This window comes from Erithacus rubecula, assembly GCF_903797595.1.
Source record: "Erithacus rubecula genome assembly, contig: scaffold_538_arrow_ctg1, whole genome shotgun sequence".
NCBI classification, from domain to species: domain Eukaryota; kingdom Metazoa; phylum Chordata; class Aves; order Passeriformes; family Muscicapidae; genus Erithacus; species Erithacus rubecula.
Genome location: NW_027635800.1, coordinates 37,181 through 57,821, shown reverse-complemented (window position 1 = coordinate 57,821; position 20,641 = coordinate 37,181). Strand labels below are relative to the sequence as shown.

General features: G+C 53.1%; 1 protein-coding gene and 1 long non-coding RNA gene across 2 annotated transcripts; both read right to left on the bottom strand.

Annotated features, from left to right (window-relative positions):
* Positions 1-10,777: 10,777 nt before the first annotated feature.
* LOC306816360 lies at positions 10,778-11,770 on the bottom strand. Its single transcript, XR_013777649.1, has 3 exons — positions 11,627-11,770; positions 11,218-11,394; positions 10,778-11,091 (listed from the first exon to the last, which is right to left on the bottom strand). It is a non-coding gene; the product is annotated as an uncharacterized lncRNA (long non-coding RNA).
* Positions 11,771-11,817: 47 nt separating this feature from the next.
* On the bottom strand, positions 11,818-14,734 carry LOC306816361 (uncharacterized protein; the record flags this gene model as incomplete). The annotated part of the gene is made up of 9 exons (XM_079332812.1): positions 14,469-14,734; positions 14,090-14,154; positions 13,646-13,975; positions 13,316-13,464; positions 12,924-13,071; positions 12,534-12,715; positions 12,314-12,451; positions 11,936-12,050; positions 11,818-11,823 (listed from the first exon to the last, which is right to left on the bottom strand). The coding sequence occupies exons 1-9, from the start codon at positions 14,584-14,586 to the stop codon at positions 11,818-11,820; spliced, it is 1,251 nt and encodes a 416-aa protein (XP_079188938.1). The 5' UTR covers positions 14,587-14,734.
* Between the last annotated feature and the right edge of the window lie 5,907 nt (positions 14,735-20,641).

Genomic DNA, 20,641 nt, shown 5'->3' with positions numbered 1-20,641 from the left:
TATCCATAACTGTAAGACGTGCTAAAATCAAGGAAGCCAAACCGATAAGGCTTGTCTAATATGAGGGGCACTATTCCAAATATAGGTATAAAGAAGCCAAATAAACTACATCACACTGCCTCAAACCCCCCAAGGCAAGTGCTACGTGATCACAATTGTAGAAGCCACAACTAGATCATTAGAAACCCACCCTGTACCTCACACTACTACTCAAAACACTGTCTGAAGCCCAAAAAAGCAAGTCCTATAAAGACACAGCACCCCTGAGAGAATCCTCAGACAACAGGACCCATTTCAAGAACAGCTGTGAAACTCCTCAGCCAAAAACCAGGATATTGAATAAATAGATCATATCCCTTATCACACACCAGCTGCCAGGAAAGTTGAACTGTACAACAGACTACTTAAAATTACCGTAAAGGCACTTGGCAGGAAAACATCCAAAAATTGAGAAATGAACTTAACAAAAGCCACCTAAATAGTCAACACCTGAGAGTCCATCACTCAAGCAAGTCCTGCCCAGTCTGAAGCCTTGCACACAGTGGATGGGGATAAAGTCCCTGTAGTACATATAAAAGGTATTTTAAGACTGTTTAGATTAAGCCCACATCAAGCAAAGGCAAACCAATCCGTACAATTGTTTTTGCTCAAAAACCTAGTTACACTTAGTAGGTAATGCAGAAAGATAAAGAAACCCATTGAGTACCACAGAAAAACCTAATCTTAAGTGAGAACTGTGTGTAAAGTTTCACTGTGGATGAAAATATATAACAGAGTTTTAAAAAGGTTAATTCTTTAATTAATCAAGATTAATTAAGGTGTTATGAAGATGGTAATAGAATAAGGAGTAGATCATGTCTTAAGTTGCAATGCCATATGCAAGCAGAAGTATACATTCTGTCACCATCTGCTGAAACCAGGTGGAGCAGGGCTCCTTATCTCTTCCATGACCCATCCCTCACAACTCTTCCCCACAAGGAGTTATACCTTATGGGAGATGCCCCACCCAAGGAGAAAAGCCAAGTATTTCTTTCTGAAATTTGAAACATCAGAGCAACCTTTTCCACTAAATTCCCACAAGAAGACCTGGCTCTTCATCATCACCACTAGATGTTAAAAAAGTAACTACACCCTTCTCCAAAATTATTGCTTCAACATAATCACATCTGTCACTCCAGGAAAACTATGGGTGCCATTATTCAGACTGTAACCAAAACCCGAGCAACAGGCTGCATTCTGACCTTGCCAGTGTCTTGGTCTTTATATTGCTGTACTTTTATTTACATTTTCCCAGTGAAAAACTGCTATTCTAAATCCCATATCTTTGCCAGGCAGCTCCTTAATTTCCAAGTAATATTAATTCACAGAGAGGGAGTTTACATTTTCTGTTTCAAGAGAAGCTCCAGAGCTCCTTAGCAGTCACCTGTCTGTCAAACCAAGACAGTGCCCTGCTGCAGCTCCATCCCCATGGCAGGATCCGCGCTGGATGATCCCCAGGGACCCCCGGTGGGCAGAGCCCCCCTGAGCCCTGGTGCTGCTGATCCGTGTTGGGAAGACACCTGGCTGGGGGCTGCACTCCCTCCCCGTGGCCTGGATTTTCTTTGCATTTCTCTTTGTCCTTCCCAAACACCCAAAACCAGGGTAAAAATAGAGATGTTAAATAACGACCTGCTTGGGGACACGGGGGGATCTTCCAGGGGATGCGGGGGACGCTCGGTTCAGGGATTTGAGGGGTCCTGGGAGGGACCTGGGGGTTGCTCAGGGCGTTGGGCACCCCAGTTCCAGCGGCTCTGGCTACGCTGGGAGAGGAGGAGGAGCGGGACGAAGAGGAGGAGCGGGAATAGAAGGAAGAGAAGCAGCGGGAAGAAGAGGAGGGACACAGGAGGAGCGGCAGGAAGAGGAGGAGCGATTTTGGAACCACGCGCTTCTCCCGCACGCCCGCACAGACCGCAGCGTCCCCCGGGAGCGGCAGAATCGCCCCCCAAGAACCCGCAGGTGAGTGGGGAGGGGGAGCTCGCCCCAAATCCATCATGGGGGGCTCCGGGAGGGTTTTAATTTGCGGTTCAGATGATGGTTTGATTCGCAGGAGCTCAAAGCCGAGCCCCGGAGCGGGGAGAGCGCGGAGGGGCGATCCCGGAGCCGGGGGACCCCCGGCAGCCTGGAGGGGTGCGGGAGGTTGGTGCTGAGCGGGCTCCGGGCCCCCGAGGCTGAAAAGGGCGCTGACTGCTCCAGCTGCCCTTGGGCAATGCCAGCATCAAAACGAACGCGCTCAGCCCTTGTTTTCCCCACCAAACCAGGATTTCCCAAACCTTGGCTGCATTGAGGAGGAGGTCATGAGGACGAAGTCGATGTCCCGGGAGCCGCAGGCAGGTGAGGAGGAAGTCAGTGCCCCTTTCCACCTGTGTCCTGCTCCATCTCCCAGCCCAGCACGGCCCCGGCTGCAGCACACGCCTGGGGCGATCTCCTTGCCCTTCCCTCTGTCACGGAGGCAAATCCCATCCTGTCCTTGTCCTTCCTCCCCAGACAAGGAGCTGAGCACAGACAGCAGGGAGGAAAAATCCCCGCGGCACAGCCTCGGGCAAGAGGCCGTTTGCAGTGGCTCCACGGCACAGGAATGCAACAGGGAGGAAAAGCCCCGCAGATCCCACAGCAGGAGGGGCTGCAAACGCACAGCCCGGGAATCCCAGCAGGAAAGAGCCAGCCAGGGCCGGGGAGGCGGCCGGAGCTCGGAGCTGGGGCTGCGTGAGCAGCTTCACCATGAGGAGAAGCCCCACAAGTGCTTGGAATGTGGGAAGGGCTTCAGGTGGAGATCTGACCTGATCAGACACCGCAGAATCCACACGGGGGAACAGCCCTACGAGTGTGGGGAGTGTGGGAAGAGATTCAGCCGCAGCTCAAGCCTGACTGTGCACCAGAGGAGCCACACAGGGGAGAGGCCCTACGAGTGTGATAAATGCAGGAAGAGGTTTCTGAGAAGAGCCTATCTTTTCAATCACTATCGCAGTCACTTGGATGAGAGGCCTTATGAGTGTCCTGACTGTGGGAAGGGCTTCAAGCACAACTCCGACCTCATCACCCACCGGCGCATCCATACTGGAGAGAGACCCTACAAGTGTCACGCGTGTGGGAAGAGCTTCTCACAGCGCTCTAACTTGACCAGACACCAACGGAGTCTTCACTGAGAGAAGCCCTGTGAGTGCCCCGAGTGTGGGAAGAGCTTCATGCCCTGCTGCAGCTCCATCCCCATGGCAGGATCCGCGCTGGATGATCCCCAGTGACCCCCGGTGGGCAGAGCCCCCCTGAGCCCTGGTGCCTCTGATCCTTGTTGGGAAGACACCTGGCTGGGGGCTCAACATCCTCCTGGCTTCCATCGCAGTCTTCAATTCCCATTCCCACTCTCCTTCCCTCTCCCTGTTGCCAATTCTCTCCCCAGTTGTCATTCCCATATTCCCAGTCCCATATTCCCTGTTTGTTGGGAATGATAAGGATTTCACAGGAGGCTCTTACAGATATGTATATATAACACTTCCATTTCTATATTTCCAGCGTTGGTTCCCATATTCCTATTCCCATATTCCAGTTTCCATTCCCTGTTCCATCTTGTATACCCCCATCCCATATTCTCTCTACAATTGCTATTTCTATATTCTGTGTCCCTTGCATATTCTCATTCCCGCTTCCTCTTTTCATACCCATTGTCATTCCTTGTCCCCATTCCCAGTTTTGAAATGTGTCACACAGAAGCCTCTTTCAGTCCCTCCGAGAGAGACCAGAATGCACCATTTAAATTTAAAACCTCTTGAGAAATAAAATAGCATTAAGCCACTCGAACATGAAATAGTGGTCTGAGCTATAATTTAGGTAAGTAGAATATTAATTGGCGTATATATGAAGGAGAAATATAAATCTTAGTTTGAAGTATGTAGAAATATGTTTTAAATGCCTTAAAAAGTAAAACCACAGAAGCTGATGTAAAAAACAAGCTACAGTGAGAGCTTAAAAACACAGTTCTGTGAAGAAGAAAAATAGAGTAAAAATATTTTTTATATTCTTCAGATAGAACAGATAGACCATGTGCAGAAGTTCGGCATAAACATTCGCGTTTGAGTAGCAGAATTTTACTAGGTTTAGGAGAAATGCTTCAGCTTTTGGCTCATTGAGTTATTTGTCAATAAAAATCTGTATATTTCAGTGAGAGCTCTCTCTTGCTCCTTTCTCATCACTCTCTCTTCCTCCACCACCATCATCATCACCACTACCAGCATGCGAGAGAAGAAGAAGAGGAAGATGAAGAAGAAAAGAACAGAAGAAGAAAGGCCAGGGAGCATCTGCCTCTGGAGACTCTGCACCAGCCACAGCTTCGACCTCTTGCAGCAGAGAGCTGCTCCTGCTTCCATCGGGACTTTATGGCAGAGAGATTGAACAGGGACTGGAGAGCCTTGGGCTCTTTGCCTTTGGAGCCTGACGTGCCTTCACAAGAAACAACTTTACAGCAGCCAGCAGCTGCTCTGCTCTGGGAAGATCTAAAGCCACAACCAATCCTTACAGCCGGTGCCAGTCCCGGTTGTGGACACTGCTGGAGGCTCAGGCACATTTTAGCTAGGCCTTTCTCTCAAGTTCTCAGTATTTTTCTCAGGCCATGAAACTTTCTCATCCTCTAGCCAGGATTTTTTCCAGGCCAAAGACTCCTTCTTTAATGTAAACACAAGAGAAAGAATCATAACAGAGATAAACACCTGCAAGGTCCATGAGAAATTCAGGGAGCAGAGGTGTCTCCTTCTCTGACCATTGATCTGTTTGTATTTTGTTTTCCATGAACTGCCTTATTTAAGGCAATGGTTTATTTCAAAAATTGCTCTTCCTTGCTCTTTTCTGCACCAAGCAAGAGAGTGTCTTGTTGGTGTTTTTTCACTGCTCCATAACCCTTCCACGGCAACAGAGCCAGACACAGCATCAGCAAATCACCACTGCTGTGTTTTGGCAGGACTTTGGTTCTGCACGTTCAAAGCAACAGCAGCTTGTAGGCATTTTTGTTACTGAAGCTCAGCACTGACTGAAGTGGCATTTTTAATGCACTCCCTGACTGCAAAACACCTTCAGACACACTTTAATGACAGACAGGCTGTGGGAACGGGGGGGTTTCTGGACGGTCGCGGGACAGACTCAGGAGCTTATTATTTGCTGTTCTTCAGGGTTGTATTTTATTATAGGGCGTGGGTATAAGAGAGAGCTTAGAGAAAAGTTAGAGATTAGAGGTAATAAGAGTGGAGAGAACGAACGGGGAGGGAAGGGGAGAAGCAGGAACAGGAGAGGAGAGAAGAGAGAAGTAGAAACAGAAGATAAGAGAAGTAGGGAGAAGAGAGAAGTAGAAGGATTTTCCATTTGCAGTACAATAATATTATTCCATAATGAATATTCTAAATTCCAATAACCAATCTATTACAATATACTAATTTCCTAATATTTGCATGCAACCTATAGGAACAACTAAATTACCATGTTTTATGGCTTTACCCTTATCTTGAGATCTTTCCTGCCAGGCTTGGGACAGGATATCTGCTACTTCTTTGCCATGTATTGTATTTGGTTTTATCTAAACAAAGGAAGAGGCGTCAAACCTTAACATAACTATTTTCAGCATCTATGTCAAATACTGCTAACATCTCTATTTCATCTATTGTTTCAGAACTGCTTGCTAGGCATTCATAAGTCTTTGCTATTCCTTCACCAACAAGGGACAGCCCAAGAAACCGGGAATGGTACCCCAAAACATTTGGTTATGGTCCCCAAAACACCTGGGAATGGTACCCCAAAACACCTGGGAATGGTCCCCAAAAAATCTGGGAATGGTACCTCAAAAATTCAGAAATGCACCCCAAAATTCAGAAACGTTTCCTGACAAACCCCAGGAATGTTCCCCAAAAACCCAGGAATGGTCCCCAAAAAATCCAGGAATGGTCCCACGAAAATTCCGTAATGTTCCCTCAAAAATTCACAAACATTTCTCCCAAAAACCCAGAAATTTTCCTCCAAAAAAAACTGGGAATGGTCCGCCAAGAAACTTGTAAATGGTACCTCAAAAATTCGTGCATGGTACAGTTATAAATGTGATTCATGCTAATTAAATTGTAACTATATTAGCAAAATTGTTGCATTATAATCAATAGAAAAATTGTTTTTTATTGTTATAAAGCAGAAAGGATAAAGGAAATGGTTGAACAAAGCAGATGGAATCATCCTCCAGTTGTTTGGTGGGAGTGAGGATAGTAAGGATATAGGTCTAAAAACAGCACCTAGAAATAAAACTTTTGACCTTGAATTGAGCCAAATTGGGATCATTCCAGGCACTTGACACTGGACTCAGGCCTGTTGTGTGAACATATATTTAATGATATAACCCTAAGCTCAGTGTGCCTGCGCTCCCTGCGAGGTCACACAGCGAACGCTGAGGAAGACCCAGAGCCTTCATCGGAAACAAGACTCACCTTCAAGGAGTCCATGAGGAGCCTGTATTGGGGATGGACCTCAGTGGGACCCATTAATGCTTTGAGACACTTTGGGTTTTTCTTCTGACCGGGGCTCCTGGAAAGGTTTGTGCAATCTCTTCTCAGGCCTTGAGGTTCAAGGGCTCAGCACCAAATTCACCATGGGGCTCACTGGGATCAAGTCAGTCCTGACAAACCATGGCTCTGCCTTTCTTTCCCTCTGGTCCAGTGCAGTTGATTAGGAAAGTTTTGTTCTAGAATTATGAAGAAATATTTCAAAGAGCTTCTTAGAAATAAGTGTTCCTATTTTAAAGAGTGTCTTTTCTTACTGTTTCTCTTCAGAGCAGAGTTGATTGCAGCGTTCTGTGATTGGTATTATTCCAGGGTCTCTCTTCAGGAGATCTGGCCTGCTCAGAGAAGCTCTACCTTGAGGTCTGATCTAGTGTGGACAACCTTGCTCCACATTGCCCAACCCCATCCTGTCTGTCCTCAATCACCTGGGATCTGCTTTGTTTGGAGATCTGGCAGTATTCAGGGAAACAGGGGTTTTCTTCCTTTTCTCTTTTTGAAGCAATCTAAATCTCCTGAGTTTCCCCATTGCAAACAGGCACCCTTCTTAAGTGTGTGCCAAGGAGGTTTCTCTTTCCAAGGCAGAGCCATGCAGGATCTGTTTTAGACCTTTGGACTCCTTGGTTCCACAAGGCCCTGTTGTGTCACCATGGACTCTGGGTTCTGTGAGGCTCTGCAGTGTCACAATGGATGTTTGGTTCCATTGAGCCCCACAGGATCACAGTGCTCTTCTTTTTCCTGTGGCAACCAGCAGCAGACCCCACTGGCAGAGCCCCATGCCTGGGAAGGAGGAGGATGGGGGACATTTGGAGTGATGGTTTTTGTCTTCCTACGTCACAGTGCTGTGGGGTGGGGCCCTGCTGTCCTGGAGATGGCTGAACAGCGGCCTGCCCATGGAAGGGGGAAGAGAAAACAACCTCTGTGCATGGAACTACAACAGCAGAGAGGTCAGGCCAAAGGCTGGCTTTAAAAATCTGTTAGCAGCAGGGGAAACATCAATGTGAGATGTGTGTTAATGTCTTTACAAATCACTTCATGGGTGAAGGGATGGCTGTTAGGGTCTTTGAAATGGGTTGTAAAGTTTCTACTGGCTTTGGGCAGCAGGTTTGTTACTGGGCCCACACAGCTTTGCTCCTGAACCAGACAAGAGTCTGCACAAGGCTGAACTTCTGAACTTCGGGGGGAAATGCCAGATTCAAGGGGGAATATGGGGTACATGGGTTGGGAAGGCTGTATCTTCCGAGTACATTGGCCAACGGGGAAGGGAAGAGGGCAAAGTGTGGCTGGGAGTTAAGGATAAAAGGAGGTTGCACTCTCTGAATCCTTGAGAGAGAAAAATCTGTGGGTGTGTGCCCTGTAAAGATGCCACCTCCTAGGACAGTGGCTGCCTTTGGTGCACCAAATGTTTCCTCTCAACTGACATCAGGAAACAGGGATGGTGAGTTTTGTTTCCCATGGAAAAGAGCCAATGTTGATATCCAGGGGCCTCTAACTGGGACTGGGCTTCCACCTGCTAAAATTTCATAGGGTGCAGGATTTCTCCCAGACCAAAGCTGCCACCACCGAGAAGCCTGGGTGCTGTTGGAGTGCCAAATGCCTCCTCTGAACTGACATCAGGAAACTGGGATGGTTGGATTTGTTTCACATGGAAAAGAGCCACCAGGGTCCTGTAGCTGGGACTGGGCTACCACCCTCTCAAAGTCCATTTGGCGCAGGATTTCTCCCAGACCAAAGCTGCCATATCCTCAGACCATGGCTGCCATTGGACTGTCAAATGCCTTCTCCTAAGTGACATCTGGGAACTGGGGTGGTGAGATTAATGTCCTGTGGAAAATAGCCGCCATTCCTATTCAGGGGCCTTAGCCGGGAGTGGGTTTCTGCCAGCTAAAATTCCATATGGCACAAGATTCCTGCTGGACCAAAGCTGCCACCACCGAGAAGCCCGGCTGCCTTTCTGTGCCAAACACCTCCTCCTAACTGACATCTGGAAACAGGTATGCTGATTTTGTTTCCTGTGGATAAGATTAACTGTTTATGTGCAGAGAACACAGGCCAGCCCTGCGCTCCCCAGGCAGGGAAAGCCCCGGGATGCCCCAGAGGATGGAGCACGGCCGCTGCGGGGTGTCTGCCCGGCCCCTCTGCCGTCCTGTCCCTGCCACGTCCACAGTGGGTGCCATGGGGCCAAGCTGGCAGCAGCCATCAGCATTGTGACAAGATCTTGAAGTTCACAGTGTTGTGGAACTGAAGCTTCAGCACAGAGACCTTTCCAACCTGATCTGCCCTCGTTCCTCTGAGTCTCTGCACAGAACACGGCATGGAACAGAACAGCAGGAGGGGCCTGTGTGTCCCAGGGCTCTGGATTTGCACCGCTTGACCTCCACAGAGATGCAGGCAAAGTGAAGATGCCAAATTTTATTGATGGAAAGCAAAGCAAACGGATGAGCTAAGGGGAACAAAAGGAATGGGCACAGTCTGAGGAATGGAGGGAGAGAACAGTCAAAAGGGAGGAATACCGGAGAGAAGAACAGAGGATTGGCAGTGTCTGAAGGCTGGACAGAGAGAGCAGCCAAAAGGGAGGAATATTAGAGGGAAGAAGAGAGTATGGGCAGTGTCTGAAGACTGGAAGGAGAGAACAGTCAAAAGGGAGGAATACCAGAGAGAAGAAGAGAGGATGGGCAGGGTCTGAAGGCTGGACGGGGAGAGCAGTCAGAAGGGAGGAATACTGGAGGGAAGAAGACAGGATGGGCAGGGTCTGAAGGCTGGAGGGAGGGACCTATCTATGGCAGGGAGACTGCTGAAGCCACGCAAACTTCCCACAGGCTCAGCTGTGGCAATTATCAGTTGTGCCTGGACCTGCAGCTGGTTTCTTCTGGTCTGAAGGTAGCCACAGCTTCCACAGCATCTGGAGGTCTTGAAGGGATGCTGGTTCTTCTGAGGCAGCAGATGAGCATGGTTCTGCAGCTCTTCCGCTGAATATCTCTTGATCTCCTGTGTTTGTCTGGGAAGGGCTGTCATCTCTCCTCAGGGCTTGAAGGGCTGGAAGAGAGAGGAACAGAGCCACAATCAGAGCCTGGATCTGTGGGAATCCAGGGAGATCTTGCTGCCAGGGCCATCCCAGACAGCTGTTGCCATGGCCACAAGAGAGGAGGGGCCAAGGGGATCAGCTGCAAGGTCCTGGCCATGAATCCTCCCGCCCATGTCCCTGAAATCTCTCTGTGCTCCGTCCACGCCACCCCCTGTCCACAGAGGGAGCGAAGCCCTCTGCAGCCGGGCCAGGGATTGCAGCTCCCTGCCCAGGGATTGCAGCTCCCCCCGGCAGCCCCCGCTAAAAGCCTGCTGCCCTCACTCACCCTTGCTGAGCACGGGCAGCTCTTTCTTCTTCCCCCTCAAGCTGCGCTCGGCAAGCCCTAGGAACAGAGAGCCCGTCACGGCTCTGCCTGGCGGCACAGCTCCCTGTCCGTGGCGCTGCCAGCCCTGCGGCCACTGGCCCTCGAGGCCCGGCAGGGCTCAGCCCGGGCCCTTGCCGCATGCTGCTGCCCCAGGGCACAGCTGCGGGAGGGCGGCAGCAGCCCTGAGGGCAGCCAGGGCTCCACGGTGCCAGGCACAGATGGCAGAAGCTGCCAGGGCAGCAGCCGGGGCTGGGGCCGAGCTGCGGTGGGGCGGGGAGGGAGCCCAGGCTCACCCAGGAACCTGATGGCCGCCTCTCGCAGGGACTCCTGTGGGCTGTCCAGGTACGGCAGCGCCTGGCGCAGGTGCTCGGCCGCTCGGCTCCTGTCCTCTGCCACCTGCGGAGAGCGGCAGGAGTGAAGGCTCGGGGCGGGCTCTGCCCCTTTGCCCAGTGCTGCCCGCAGAGCCCTGAGGCGCGGCCAGCAGCTGCCGGCCGGGCTCTGCAGGGGCACAGGGCTGGCTGCTGCCCGGGGAGCCGCGGTGCCAGCCCGCCCCGCAGTCCCGCTGGGCCGGGGCTCCATCAGCACCCGGCTCGGGGCCGCAGGAGCGGGAGCACAGCCCGTGCAGCCCCTGCGGGCAGCGCTGGGCAGGGCCACAGCTGCAGCCGCACACAGTGAGCGCCAGACTCAGGGGGCTCTCCCGGCTGAGGCTGGGCCTTCCCGGCCGGCCTTACCAGGTGCTCAGCGAATTGCCACAGCTTCTTTGTCTCCACCAGCTGGACGAGATTCTTCCTCTTCAGGAATTTGGTCGCACAACGCAGCGTTTCCCAAGAGGCCTGGAGAGCAGCAGAGATGTGGAGACGGCACCGCAGCCCAGGGCACAGGAGCCGCGTCCCTGTGCCAAGGCCCACAGGAGGCTGCAGCCCGCCAGGCACCAGAGCAGGAGGCAGCCGAGCCCCCTGCCAGCAATGCACCAGCAGCCCAGGAGTCCTCACCTCAGCCACACACCCATTTTCATCATGGCAGTGGAATAAAAGTGCGGGGAGGCTTTGGCACACAGTTGACTTAAGAGGCTTTTTCCCCTCTTCTACTACCAATTCCATCACCTTGCAGAAGAGGCCAAGGGAGAGTAGCTGCACATGGCTGTTGTCCTGGGGGAAAGGAAAAAGCCTCGGCACCAGCTACTCCAGCCTCCTGAACAATGGCTCAAATAAGCCACAGGGCACAAAGTTTCTGAGCAGCAGCCAGTGCCTGTAGCTGAGAGCGCAGAGCCTTACGTTGTCAAAGAGTGCCAGGAGTGTCTCGGCCAGCTTCAGGGCAGTGCTGCTGGTTATCAGGATGTCTTTGTCCTGGAGCACATCTGTGAACACGCGCAGGGTCATGCCAACCACCTCTCCTTCTGTATCACGCAGCAGCTCCAGAAGGCTTTGAGAGAGGCTACACATTTTTCTGGCCTGTGTGGAACACAAGGCTGTGCTGTGAAGCCATGAATGGCTGCACCACCACCACTGCCCTGGCACTACAACCCCACCCAGCTGCCACAGGGCCCAGAGGCCAAAGGCTGGTCCTGAAGAACTTGGGGAGGTGAGGCAGGAAAGCTGGGAGCATCTGCCTCAGCTCCTGAAGCCCAGCCAGCCTGAGGGGCTGCTTTCTCCAGCGCAGCTTCAGCTGCTGCCCCCCTCTCACCATCGAGGGACCCTTGCTGAGCACCACAAGGGCTCTGAGCGCCAGGCGACGCCTCTCCCTGCACTTGCTCTCCACATGCCTTGACATGATTTCAAGGATGCTGTCAGCACATTTAGTCAAATCCAAGCATTCCAGGATCTGGAAGGCACAGGGCAGTGACAGGGGACCAGCCAGCAGGAGCCCGGAACCGCTCAGGGCTGGGCCCAGACAGCAGCACAGGGCAAGGGCACTGTCCCAGGCAGCTGTGTCTAGGAAAGGGCAGACAGCTGAGAGGCAGCTCAGCGAGGCAGCACTGGCCATCAGGCTCACCTCCACAAGGAATGCCAGGAAAGGCAGATCCCAGCGTAGCTCTTCCCTGTTGAGCTGCCCAAGCAGGCGGCGTGTAATCCCAGAACACAAGGAGAGGGAGACACGGCGCATCTCCCTGGCAGGGGGAAAAGGCACCAAGACACTGAGGTGGGCAGGCATACCTCTCTCAGGGCTGACTCACAGAGATTCAGTCCCTGGAGGGGATGTGCTCACTCTGGGAGGCTGCCCCTGCTGGGCACCTCCTCTCCCAGACTTTTCCAGTCTGCTTGGCTGTCCGTTGGTGACAAGGCCCTGTGGTCCATGACCACAGGGACTGTGTAGGGCACCCCGGGAAAAGAGCACAAATGTTGGGGGCAGAGGGGAAATGGGGGGTCTCACCTGGCCAGCAGACCTGCTGCATAGTGCTGGGTGTCAGCACAGAGCAGCGTGTCCCAGCCACGCTTGCGCTCCATGGCCATCACCTCAGGCTCATACTGCAGACAGAAGAGCAGAGCCTTCATGGCCTGCACTGCAAACCTGTGTGCAGAGTAAAGTCCAGGTCACACTGGCAGCACTGGCGCTGGCTGCAAGCGCATGGCAAGGACAGGACAACTGGGACCTGTTGGGCTTGCTGGGAAGACTATGTTGCTCCTGGCATGCTCTCCAGAAGTTCTCGACTTCCTCTGGCATCTGCTGTGTGGTGATGACAACGTGGAAGAGCAGAGCCACAAAGAGGTGGGAGGAATAAAGGATCATTGCCTTGGGGCACTGAGGCACAATTAGCCAGATGACCAGAGTTGCCTGCAAAAGAAGCAGCCTGAGACAGCGCTCAGTGCCGAGGCATCCGTGGGGCAGGGCCCGAGGAGAGAGGCAGGGGGAGCAGCAGGTCTGGTGCCCCCTGAGCCTGTCTCTAGCCCAGGTTTCAGGCCAGTGCCTGAGGCACGGAGAGGATGGAGAGCTGCTGGAGACGTGGCTGGGGAGCAAGCAGAGGCCAGTTCCAGAAACTCACAGCCAGAGCAAAAATGTCTTTGTTGTCCCCATCAGAGGTGCACATGCTGTGCACAGGCCAATCCTCCATCACACAGAGCAGTATTGGCAACACCTTCTCCACTGCTGGTCCTGACGAGCCTATGGTTGTCCACATCCTTGCAGCAGCTCTGTGGGATGGGAGCTCTGTGTCAGGGGGGGGTCTCAGTCACATACCATAGCCTGTAGAGCCGTGGGGCCCAGGTGACAGAGCCCTGGGGCCCTGAGGGGCAGGGAGGGAAACAGAGCTCAGGAAGCAGAAGGGCCTGAGGGTCCTGGAGCTCTCCGCCTGTCTGTCAGAGCCCATTGGACAGGCTGTACAGGGTGGTGGCCCTAAAGGCTGGTGAGCCCTGAGCTCTCACGTGGGCCCCGTACCTGTCACACGTTGGGGCACAGTGCAGGAGGGTCAGCACCACGTCAGCAGGGTGTTCTCTAGCCAGCCTCCGAATGTCAGTGCGCAGCCTGGCATCCACAGTGACGTGGGACTCGAGATTCTGGTGAATGCTTTTCACCATGGCTGGCACCTGGAGGGGGTGGGGAAGACTTGGAGCGCTGTCCAAGGGAGCAACTCCCCAGTTCCCCCCAAGAAGTGCTTCCCTCCCTGCCACACTGTGCTGGCCTCAAAGACTGAGGGGTCTCAGTGACCGTGACGTGAGTGGGGACCCAATCCTGTGAGGCCTCGAGCCCTGGCCCCAGGCTGCTTACGTGCTGCTGAGGTGAGACACAAGGGTCCTTGAAATAGTCCAGGATGAGTTCCTGGCTCAGAGTGGCAATGGGAGCGATGTCAGTATTTGCGATGCCCCGAGTCTCTCCAGTGTCCGCGTTTGGGATGGCCACGTCCTCAGTCACTGCCATGTCAGCATTTGCCCTGTCATCATTCCTTGCTGTGCCAGATTCGTCTGAGCACTCAGGCGAATCTGGGCTGACATTAGGCTCTGCCTGCAGCTCAGTCAGCCTGGAGTCATGCATGGCTGTGCTCTCTGTTGCTGTGGTGCTGCCCTTTCTACGGCGAATGTGTAGGAACTTTCGCAACATCTGCAGGAGAACAAGGGACAGGGAAGAGAGGCAAGTTCCATGGAGTGTTCCAAGTGCTGTGCTGGGCTGAGCAGTGACAGCAGGCCCAGCCCAGGTGCAGATGGCTGCAGGTACCTTCAGTGTTCTGCGGAAGCTGCCACGGGCGGGTTCCTGCTCTTGAGACTGGTCCGTGGCTGCACCTGGCAAAGAGCAAGCGCAGCCAGAGCTGAGGGGCTGCGGGAGAGGCCGGAGAACACAGGCCAGCCCTGCGCTCCCCAGGCAGGGACAGCCCCAGAGGATGGAGCATGGCCGCTGTGGTGTGTCTGCCCGGCCCCTCTTCCATCCTGTCCCTGGCCATGTACACAGTGGGATGGGATGGGATGGGATGGGATGGGATGGGATGGGATGGGATGGGATGGGATGGGATGGGATGGGATGGGATGGGATGGGATGGGATGGGATGGGACCAAGCTGGCAGCAGCCATCAGCCCTGTGGCCCAGCTGTGCCACTCACCGTCTTGCATTGGATGAAATAGGTCCAGTTCTTTAGGCTGTTGTGCTGGGGAAACTCCAGGGCTTTTCTTTTTTTTTCCTCTGAACACCTTGAATAGGCCGAGAAATCTGCCCGCCATGGCAGAGTCTGTCCTCGAGGGCACCTAGCAGAGAGATGTCTTAGGAAAGCTGAGAGGCAACAAGTCGTGCAGTTGTGCCTTAAAGACACCCACGACAGAGAAGCCTCAGGAAGGCTGCAGGACAGCAAGTCCTGCACTCTGAGGGCTCCTGCCACAAGGACAGGAGACTCCTCGTAAACGATTCAGGTCACCAAGTCCCACGAGTGCACCTGCAAAAGAAAATCCTCGGGAAGGCCACAGGACACGAAGTCCCACAGTCTTGCCACGAGGTCACCTGCAGGAATAAGGCCTCGGAAGTGCTCCGGGTCAGGCACGAGCGAGTGTGCTGTGCGGGGGCTCCTCACGGCACTGCTCCGGCGCGTCCTGTCCCGGCACGGGCTCCGAGCACTGTGGCGTCAACCAGTCGCCGCCGGCTCCTGAGTCACCACACGTCACAAAGGATCCTTGGGCACCATTGACCATGCTGCGCGTGTCACAAAGGGCCCTTGCACACACTGCTACCTGCTCTGAAGACGCCCTGAGCCCTCCCAATGTGGCCCAGGTTGGAAGGAATCCCTTGGCCCAAATATCTAAGACAGCGCAACAGGAACGTTAGGAGTGGCTCAGAGCATAAGCAAACTGAGCTGTCCTGCTCTGCAGGCTCATGACATTTAAGTATCCTCAATCCAGGAAAGCTTTACTTCCCAGTTGCTCAACTCAAGTAGTTCCAAAAAGCTGCGAACTTCCCAAATTCATTGGCATGGCCTGAGAATGTGATGGATTTGGAAGTTTGCTTCCCATCTCAAAGCAGCAAGTGTTTGCCTTAACATCATACCTTGGGAGTCACTTTCCAAAACAACACTACACAGAGGCAAAAAAAAGGTCTTTCTTTGGTTTGCAAATGGTTTTCAAGGAAGAGATGATAATATCTTAATTCTGTGAAGGAATAAAAGCTCGCAAGGAAGGAAAGTCCACTAAATGTTACTATGTTAGCCCAAACCAATGAGTAGGTTGCAAAATGGCTAATCCTCCTTCTGCTACAGATAGTTAAGTGGCTTATAAAGTACAGCTCTCCCCTCTTCTTCCCTGGGGGAGAATCAGGAGCACTAACAGAAAAAATCACAGCTATTCCTTCTGCCCTTTGTAAGCAAGGCTGTGCCAAACCAGAGATGCTGCATTCAAGCTGACTCAACTTCCAGCCTAAACCTCTCATCTCCTTCTCCACCACGCCCACCAACACCAACCCCCCTAAAACAGCTGCACAGAAGCCCCCAACAGCACAACAGAACCCCCAGCTGTCCCCATTCCTCCGCAGAGCTTTCCCAGCCTCCAGCAGACACCCTGGCTCCCTGCAGATGCTGTGACCTGGCCCTCAGGAGGATCTGCTCCAAGGCCTTACCCGGTGGCAAGCTCAGGCTGCTAGGCTGTCCTGGTTTGGGACAAAATTAGGGGAAAAACTCTCGCAAAGGAGCCCTGTCAGAAACAAACCCCAAGAATTCCTCCCCCTCCCACTACCGGTTCGGGAAGAACTTCCTCCGAGGGAAAAGTGGAAAAAACTTATTTATTTATCAAACACACAAAAAAGAAACATGCCCCAACACCAGGAAAAACAGCCATGGATGGCAAAGAAATTTGTCACCCGTCTGCGTCTCCGAAGTCGAGGAGGGCAGAAACGCGAATGTCTTGCCACGACAGAGTCTGGGACATTCTTGGTGTTTCAGATTGGGTGGAGTCCAAGTCGGGTTCAGGTGGTATTTCCTAGCAAAGAAGAAAAAAAAATGCAAAAAGCAGCAAAAAGGGGGTGGGGGGGGGGGGAGGCAGCCAAGTGAGCAGCAGCTACCAAGCCAGCAAAAGCAGTGAAAGCAAGTGGGTGAGGGGGAAGGGCCAGTGGGGAGGAGCGCCTCAGCCCCCAGCCAGCGGCAGCAGCAAATGGGGGAGGGCGATGGCAAGTTACTAGCCAAAAAAAAACCTTACAAGAATGGACAGAACACAATTTGGGGATACAAAGCGTTGCAACGTCAACCCAGGACACACCTCAACAGCACACAGCCAGCAGCATCAGATGAATCAAGATGCCATTATCCCCACCCATAAATTTTGGCTAAAAAGTCAAAGGGTGCTCAGTAAAACCCACTGACCCTTCAACAGCCCCAGTTTGCCTGTGGGAAAGTCAGACAGACAATAGAAATTGACTGTAGGCTATTGTGCCTTGAATGAAGGGACTTCACTGTGGGAGCTAAGACAGAGTACTGTGGATTTAATTAGCATAAGTAGCTTGATAACCAAGATGCCTTGGCAAGAGCAAACAGAGCTTTGAAGACTCCATGAGGATTGGATCAAGACTGGCGACAGGAAAGAAGAATGAATCAAACAGAAATGTTGCAAAATGTGTAAGCTTGTCAGTGTGATGTTTACCCAATAAATGTGGTAAAAAATTACCAGCTTTCCTAAAAATGGTATATAAGCACATGTAGCTAGAGTAAATTTGGATTCTGATCAGCAGTCAGTAGACCCCTCTCTCTGCCCCACCCATGGAGAAAAGCCAAGGATTTCTACCTAAATAAAACCTGAAATTTGAAACATCAGAGCAACCTTTCCCACTAAATTCCCAGAAGAAGACCAGGCCTATCTTCATCACCACTAGATGTTAAAAAAGTAAACTACACCCTTCTGCAAAATCATTGCTTCAACAAAACCACATCTGGCCCTCCAAGAAAACTACAGATACCATTATTCAGACTTTAACCAACACCCACAGCAACAGGGTTACAGGCTGCATTCTGACCTGGGCAGTGTTTTGGTCTTTATATTACTATAATTTTATTTTCATTTTCCCAGTTAAAAACTGCTATTCTAAATCCCATATCTTTGCCAGAGAGCTCCTTAATTTCCAAGTCATATTAATTTAGAGGGAGGGAGTTTACATTTTCCATTTCAAGAGAAGCTCCAGAGCTCCTCAGCAGACACCTGTCTGTCAAACCAAGACAGTGCCCTGCTGCAGCTCCATCCCCATGGCAGGATCCGCGCTGGATGATCCCCAGGGACCCCCGGTGGGCAGAGCCCCCCTGAGCCCTGGTGCTGCTGATCCGTGTTGGGAAGACACCTGGCTGGGGGCTCCACATCCTCCCCATGGCCTGGATTTTCCCTGCATATCTCTTTGTCCTTCCCAAACACCCAAAACCAGGGTAAAAATCGAGATGTTAAATAATGACCTGCTTGGGGACACGGGGGGATCTTCCAGGGGATGCGGGGGACGCTCGGTTCCAGGGATTTGAGGGGTCCTGGGAGGGACCTGGGGGTTGCTCAGGGCGTTGGGCACCCCAGTTCCAGCGGCTCTGGCTGCACTGGGAAACCGCTGGGAGCAGAGGAGAAGCGGGAGGAAGAGGAGGAGCGGGAAGAAATGGAAGAGAAGCAGCGGGAGGGAGAGGAGGGACACAGGAGGAGCGGCAGGAAGAGGAGGAGCGATTTTGGAACCACGCGTTTCTCCCGCCTGATCGCTGAGGCCGCAGGTCCCCCCGGTCCGGCAGCATCGCCCGCCAAAAACCCGCAGGTGAGCGGGGAGGGGGAGCTCGCCCAAATCTATCATGGGGCGCTCCGGGAGGGTTTTATTTTTCGTTTCAAGAGATGTTTGGATTTTGCAGGAGCCCAAAGCCGAGCCGGAAATGGAGCAGGCGGGATCTCGGCGGGTCCCATGTGGGATTGCCCGGTCGCAACGGGGAGGGGGAGATATCGGCTCTGGGGATCCCCGGCAGAGCCAGGGGGGAAGGCGGGAGCCCCGAAGCGGGGAGAGCGCGGAGGGGCGATCCAGGAGCCGGGGGACCCCCGGCAGCCTGGAGGGGTGCGGGAGGTTGGTGCTGAGCGGGCTTCGGGCCCCCGAGGCTGAAAGGGGCGCTGACTGCTCCAGCTGCCCTTGGGCAGCGCCACCATCAAACCCAACGCGCTCAGCCCTGGTTTCCCCACCAAACCAGGATTTCCTAAACTTTGGCACTGAGGAGGAGAAGGAGTAGGAGGCCATGAGGACGAGGTCGATGTCCCGGGAGCTGCAGGCAGGTGAGGAGGAAGTCAGTGCCCCTTTCCCCCTGTGTCCTGCTCCATCTCCCAGCCCAGCACAGCCCCGGCTGCAGCACAGCCCTGGGGTGATCTCCTTGCCCTTGCCTCTGGCATGGAGGCAAATCCCATCCTGTCCTTGTCCTTCCTCCCCCAGACAAGGAGCTGAGCACGGACAGCAGGGAGGACAAATCCCCGCGGCACAGCCTCGGGCAAGAGGCCGTTTGCAGCGGCTCCACGGCGCAGGAATGCAACGGGGAGGAAAAGCCCCGCAGATCCCGCAGCAGGAGGGGCTGCAAACGCACAGCCCGGGGATCCCAGCAGGAAAGAGCCAGCCCGGGCCGGGGAGGTGGCCAGAGCTCGGAGCTGGGGCTGCGTGAGCAGCTTCACCATAGGGAGAAGCCCCACAAGTGCTCAGAATGTGGGAAGGGATTCAGGAGGAGATCACAGATGATCAGTCACTGGAGAATCCACACGGGGGAACAGCCCTACGAGTGTGGGGAGTGTGGGAAGAGATTCAGAGTGAGCTCAGACCTGACTGTTCACCGGAGAAGTCACACTGGGGAGAGGCCCTATGAGTGTGATAAATGCAGGAAGAAGTTTCAGAGCCGCTCCCTTCTGCTCCGCACTATCGCACTCAGACGGATGAGAAGCCGTTCCTCTGCTCTGATTGCGAGCAGGGCTTCAAGCACAACTCTGCCCTCGTCAGGCACTGACTCACCCACACTGGGGAAAGGCCCTACGAGTGTGATAAATGCAGGAAGGGGTTTACAACCAGCTCTAATCTGATCCTGCACTATGGCAGTCACAGGGATGAAAGGCCTTATGAGTGTTATGACTGTGGGAAGGGCTTCAAGCACAACTCACATCTCATCAGGCACCGGCTCATCCACACCAGGGAGAGACCCTACAAGTGTCTCGAGTGTGGGAAGAGCTTCTCACAGAGCTCTAACTTGATCAGACATCAACGGAGTCTCCACTGAGGGAAGCCCTGCGAGTGCCCCGAGTGCAGGAAGAGCTTCGTGCCCTGCTGCAGCTCCATCCCCATGGCAGGATCTGCGCTAGATGATCCCCAGGGATCCCCGGTGGGCAGAGCCCCCCTGAGCCCTGGTGCTGCTGATCCATGTTGGGAAGACACCTGGCTGGGGGCTGCACATCCTCATGTCTCTCTATGGACTGGATTTTCTTTGCATTTCTCTTTGTCCTTCCCAAACACCCAACATCAGGGTAAAAATAAAGATGTTGAACTTAGACATGGTTGGGGATCTTTCAGGGGATGTGGGGGACACTGGGTTTGAGGGAATTGAGGGTTCCTGGGAGGGACTTGGGTATTGCTCAGGGTGTTGGGAAGCCCAGGCTCAGTGGCACCAGCTCTACTGGGATACCCTGGCAGAGGTTCTGATCAAGGACCTCCTGCCCTACCACTGTCCCCATGTCACCCCATCCCAGCTCCTGCTGTCCCCTGTCCAGAATCCTCTTCTCCCCACTGTCACTCCCCTTGTCCCCAGCCCATTCCTATGTCACCCCACTCCCGCTCGGATCCTCATTCCCTGTCCCGTTTTCTCTGCCCGATTGCTGTTCCCATATTCCCAACCCTGTATTCCCTGTCCTAATCCCATTCCTGAATTCCTGTTTTCATATTCCCAATCCTGTTCCCATATTCCCATTTTTGTTCCCTGTCCAACCTTCTTAATCCCCATCCCATATTCTCTCTCCAGTTGCTATTTCCATATTCCCTGTCCTCATCCCATTATTCCCATTTTGGTTGCTGTTCTCATTCCTGTTCCCATGTCCCTATCCCTGTCCTCCTTCCCAGTCCCTATTCCCTGTCCTTGTCCCCATTGCCCATCCCATTCATGGTCCCTGTCCCCTTTCCCAGTTGTTGGAGTGTGTAACACAGAAGCCTCTCTGAGTCCCTCAGTACTTCAAAGTGCTTCTAATGAATATGCATTCTTATTTTAAAGATGTATTTAATTCAATTTCTCTTTAGAGCAGAGGTGATTGCAGCATTCTGTTATTGATATTGATG